At 50.2% G+C, this 5,000-nt stretch overlaps 2 protein-coding genes across 5 annotated transcripts in view; one reads left to right on the plus strand and one right to left on the minus strand.

Moving 5' to 3' along the window:
- lhfpl4b (LHFPL tetraspan subfamily member 4b) overlaps positions 1-1,022 on the plus strand; it is a 6,539-nt gene extending 5,517 nt beyond the window's left edge. For 2 of the 4 annotated variants that reach the window (XM_034678415.1, XM_034678416.1), the window contains one exon: positions 1-1,022. This exon is cut by the window's left edge. The gene's annotated coding sequence lies outside the window, so the exon portion shown is untranslated. The other 2 variants (XM_034678417.1, XM_034678418.1) reach the window with 2 other exon arrangements.
- A 1,895-nt stretch (positions 1,023-2,917) lies between these two features.
- The window catches only part of pcsk1nl (proprotein convertase subtilisin/kexin type 1 inhibitor, like), a 5,961-nt gene continuing 3,878 nt past the window's right edge, over positions 2,918-5,000 (minus strand). Inside the window, exons 2-5 of the mRNA XM_034678414.1 lie at positions 4,696-4,948; positions 4,384-4,624; positions 4,191-4,298; positions 2,918-3,362 (exon numbers count right to left, since the gene is read on the minus strand). Of these exons, the coding sequence (XP_034534305.1) occupies positions 2,963-3,362; positions 4,191-4,298; positions 4,384-4,624; positions 4,696-4,948 (1,002 nt within the window). The 3' untranslated portion in view covers positions 2,918-2,962. The remainder of the gene's footprint in view (positions 3,363-4,190; positions 4,299-4,383; positions 4,625-4,695; positions 4,949-5,000) is intronic.

Genomic DNA, 5,000 nt, shown 5'->3' on the forward strand with positions numbered 1-5,000 from the left:
CCTCTTCTCCTGATCTCTCTATCCGTCGTTTTCATGCTCTTCAGACGACGAGGAGACGAACATCAGAATGAAAAGAGCAAGAGTTTAAGATCTCTCCTCCTTTTCTTTCCTCTCCTTTCCTCTCCTTTCTTTTCCTTTCTTCTCCTCTCCTTTCCTTTCCTTTCCTTTCCTCTCCTCTCCTTTCCTTTCCTCTCCTGAGGGCAGATACATTATAACCTCTCAGTTTCGGTTTCAACCTGAGGGTCTGAGGGTCTGAGGGTCTGAGGGTCTGAGGGTCTGAGGGTCTGAGGGTCTGAGGGTCTGAGGGTCTGAGGGTCTGGCCATGTGATGGTTCTTATGTGTCAGTATTATCACAGTCTGGGTTCATGGACCCCTCCTGAGATCTGATTGGACCATCCCAGCAGCCACCTCCCCATCCTCTGACTGTGATTGGCTGTGACCCTGACCCTGACCCAAAGCTGAAAGTGAACTCCGTTTGGACTCTGAGACGTGGTCCAGAGACGTTGACCGGTCTGCAGCATGTGTGTTGGTTAGCTAACATCGCCTTCCTCTGAGTGACATTAGCATTAGCATCATTCAAACCGCATGTTTATCTGCGAGTGTCAGCAGCTCAGAGTCTGGAGGTCACATGATGTGTCCGCTGAAGACCACGCGTCTCTGATGGTGATCAATAATCAATAATCAATAATTAGAAATGTAAACAAAGTCCAATCAGTCCAAATGATCCTCAGAGGGTTTCAGGACTCGTGTCAGACTCGCCGGATCCTGAACCTGTGGATTACAGTGCCAAACAACCCTCCTGGTTACCATGGTTACAGCTGTGTGTGTGTACAGGATGTGATCAGAGCAGATTGAAAATGTCCCTCCTGAGTCTCTGTATCCGGAGGAGGACACAGTTTTATAATTTTGTAGTTTTTGTAGATCATGTTTGTACGCAGATTGTTCTCATGTTTGTTTGTTTGTAGAGAATGTTTCCTGCATGTGTGTCGTAATAAACAGAGTTACAGACTCACAAACATCAACACAAACGTCTACACAAGTCTCTGTGTCTCAACTTTGAAAAGACGTCACCAGAGACGGAGGTCCTGATGTGTCGTCATGCTAAGGTACATCTAGCTAAATCCAGTTAGCTCACTGGTGGCAAGGTCCAACCAGCTCACAGTTAGCTGGTGTAGTTAGCTTACAGTTAGCTGGTGTAGTTAGCTTACAGTTAGCTGGGTGTAATTAGCTTACAGTTAGCTGGGTGTAATTAGCTTAAAGTTAGCTGGGTGTGGTTAGCTTACAGTTAGCTGGGTGTAGTTAGCTTACAGTTAGCTGGGTGTAGTTAGCTTACAGTTGGCTGGGTGTAGTTAGCTTACAGTTAGCTGGGTGTAATTAGCTTACAGTTAGCTGGGTGTAGTTGGCTTACAGTTAGCTGGGTGTAGTTAGCTTACAGTTAGCTGGGTGTAATTAGCTTACAGTTAGCTGGGTGTAGTTAGTTTACAGATAGCTGGGTGTAGTTAGCTTACAGTTAGCTGGGTGTACTTAACTCACAGTTAGCTGGGTGTAGTTAGCTTACAGTTAGCTGGGTGTAGTTAACTTACAGTTAGCTGGGTATAGTTAGTGTACAGTTAGCTGGTGTAGTTAGCTTACAGTTAGCTGGGTGTAGTTAGCTCGTGTGGATCAGGAGGATGACGTCGTTGTTTATTTGTAAACAGGAAATAGACTCGAGTCCTCGTGTTGGATACTGACTTTATTCAGAGTGTTACACAGACAGACGAGTGATGTCACTGACGGCGCCGCTGCAGGCGAGCTGAAGCACATGAACACAACAGAAACCGACCAATCACAGAGCTGATGAGCCGTTGCCATGGTTTCAGTCTTTCCTGAAATTCGTCCACACTGGTGGAGGTGTCAGCGTGAAGACCTTCAAACCGGAAACCTTTAAACTTTTATACGTGGGTCAAACTCCCAGAAACCATCACTGCCACAAACAACCAATCAGAGAGCTTCTGACTCTGTTGCTAGGCAGCTGTTAGCTCAGTGGAGTCTCCTTCAGAGTAGAGATGAAGAAAGTCCAAAGTTTACGGTTTTTTTTAGTATATATATATTTATATATATACTGTATATATAGTATACAGTATATACTGTATACTATATATACAGTATATATATATATATATATATATATACCTGATTTATCTTCAGTCTGTGTGCTGAGTCAGTCTCTATGCAGACCACGTGATGCTGACTCAGCAGATCCTTAAATTTAGGTTTAAAGGAGAATATGAGCAGGGATTCTCTCTCTGTGTTTATACATATGTAATACATATATAAATACATATATATGTATTTATATATGTATATATGTGGTGTGTGGTCCCCTCCAGGACACTGATTAAAAAGTGAAGGAGTAATAATTCAGATCACTCTGTTTCTCTCAGTCCTCCTTCGCTCCGTCGCTCCATCCCTTCATTTGATGACAGTAACTGATCAGACATCGATTCACCGAAGCAGCAAAACAAAAAAAAACACAAAATAAAAAATCTGAAAATAATAACTCCTCTCCTTGTTTCCTCTCCTCACCTCCTCCTGATCATGGTTTTCTCTTTCCTTAATCCTCCCTCCTCACTCCCTCTCCTCGTCTCCTCTCCTCCCTCCTTACTCCCTCTCCTCTCCTCCCTCCTTACTCCTTACTCCCTCTCCTCGTCTCCTCGTCTCCTGCCTCCTTACTCCCCCTCCTCTCCTCTGTCCTTACTCCTTACTCCCTCTCCTCGTCTCCTTGTCTCCTCCCTCCTTACTCCCTCTCCCTCCTTACTCCTTACTCCCTCTCCTCGTCTCCTTGTCTCCTCCCTCCTTACTCCCTCTCCCTCCTTACTCCTTACTCCTTACTCTGTCTCCTCTTCTCCTCCCTCCTTACTCCCTCTCCCTCCTTACTCCTTACTCCTTACTCCCTCTCCTCATCTCCTTGTCTCCTCCCTCCTTACTCCCTCATGTACTGAAGAATCTGATCGATCAGTATCTGGGGGTCGTAGTTCAGGGCCCTCCTGCGGCGCCTCTGACTCCCATGATTCAGTTCTTCCATGGCGTTGGTTGCCATGGTGTCAATGCGTTTCATCCTCTGCAGCCCAGCAGCAGGGGGGCGGAGCTTCTCCTCCTCCTCCTCCTCCTCTTCGTCCTCCAGCCTCTTCACTCTGAGCAGAGGCGGGTCTGAGCTTGGAGAGGGAGGAGCCATGTCTTCAAGTGAACGGCGGCTTCTCCTGTGGGCGGGGCTTGCCAGTTCCACTGGTGCGAAGGACACGCCCCTCCTCACTCTGCGGCCTGATGACATCACAGCAGGAGCGCTCGGGCCGACACCGGACAGTAGCCTAGCAACCAGCCGCCTGAGGAAGAGGAGACACAGGAAGTGATGAGACGAGAAACTTGAGTCAGACGAACTTCCTGTTTCTCTTTTTTACCTTAACATAACAGAGATTTACAAGAGGGGGGGGGGGGGGGGGGGGCAGGTGAGGGGGGGGGGGGGGGGACCAGGTGAGGGGGGGGGGGGGGCAGGTGATGGGGTGGGGGGGGGGGAACTAAATAACAAGGTAACAAAAACAACAACAAACACAGAGAGGGTGATTCAGGAAGAAGAGGAACAAATAGGATTGAAGGATCAAAACTCCAAAAATAAAATATACGAGACCTGCTGACCCGGCTCTGATCTGAGGAGTCTGAGACCTGCTGACCCGGCTCTGATCTGAGGAGTCTGAGACCTGCTGAACCAGCTCTGATCTGAAGGAGTCTGAAACCTGCTGAACCAGCTCTGATCTGAAGGAGTCTGAAACCTGCTGACCCGGCTCTGATCTGAAGGAGTCTGAGACCTGCTGACCCGGCTCTGATCTGAGGAGTCTGAGACCTGCTGACTGGCTCTGATCTGAAGGAGTCTGAGACCTGCTGACTGGCTCTGATCTGAAGGAGTCTGAGACCTGCTGACTGGGCTCTGATCTGAAGGAGTCTGAGACCTGCTGACTGGCTCTGATCTGAAGGAGTCTGAAACCTGCTGACTGGGCTCTGATCTGAAGGAGTCTGAGACCTGTTGACTGGGCTCTGATCTGAAGGAGTCTGAGACCTGCTGACCCGGCTCCATGGATCCCAGACTCACTGAGGTCTGATTGGTGGTTGAACAGACTTATTGATCACATTAATGATGCTGGTTTGTGATGGATCACCTCAGAGCCTCCTGCTCTCCGTCTCGGCTCGATGGACCCGGTCCGGCCTGCTGGAGTCTCTGCTGCCGGGCTCTCTGCAGCAGGGTCTGAGCCACCTGAGGCTCCATCCTGAGACACACACAGGGGATCGTCAATGACTCTGATTACTGATGACTTCATGTGATGGATTATGATCCGGACTCTATGTGGTCACCTGTCCAGCAGGGCCTGAGCCAGCTGGGGCTCCAGGAGGCCCCACCACGCCGCAGGGGGCCGCCCCATGTTCAGCCCTCGCCCGGTCTCATCGTAGTCTGAGGGGGCGGGGCCCTGGAAGTCCCCAGGAGTCCCCTCATCATCCTCTTCATCCTCTTCCTCTTCCACCACCTCCACATCTGGATCGACCAATCCCGTGCTCTCTGCCTCGCCCAGGAGGCGGAGCAGAGCGGCGAGGTAGGCTGCAGAGACGGTTCATCAGTCAGAGACCGGTTTAGCATCAGAGACAGGAAGTAAAGAAAACCTCTCCTACCTGCTTTCTGCTCCTCCTCCTGAGCCCGCCTCTGATCCCTCTCCACCAATCGCTGCAGGGCCTGATCTAAGCCCTGCCCCCTCCAGTTATCTGCTTGGTAGTACGGCTCCATGGCTCCGCCTCCTCCTTGAGAGACCGGATAAGACATCCGGTCCTCGTAGGGCAGCAGGTTACGGAGGTCTCTGCGCTGACGACTCAGCTCAACCAATGAGACGTCCAGGCCCCGCCCCCTCTCGTGACCTGCAGGTCGAGCCTTAGAGAGAGGGACAGAGAGAGGGGGGTTCAACAACTACAACTCCCATGAG

The sequence above is a fragment of the Notolabrus celidotus genome, unplaced genomic scaffold, assembly GCF_009762535.1.
Source record: "Notolabrus celidotus isolate fNotCel1 unplaced genomic scaffold, fNotCel1.pri scaffold_149_arrow_ctg1, whole genome shotgun sequence".
Lineage (NCBI taxonomy): Eukaryota > Metazoa > Chordata > Actinopteri > Labriformes > Labridae > Notolabrus > Notolabrus celidotus.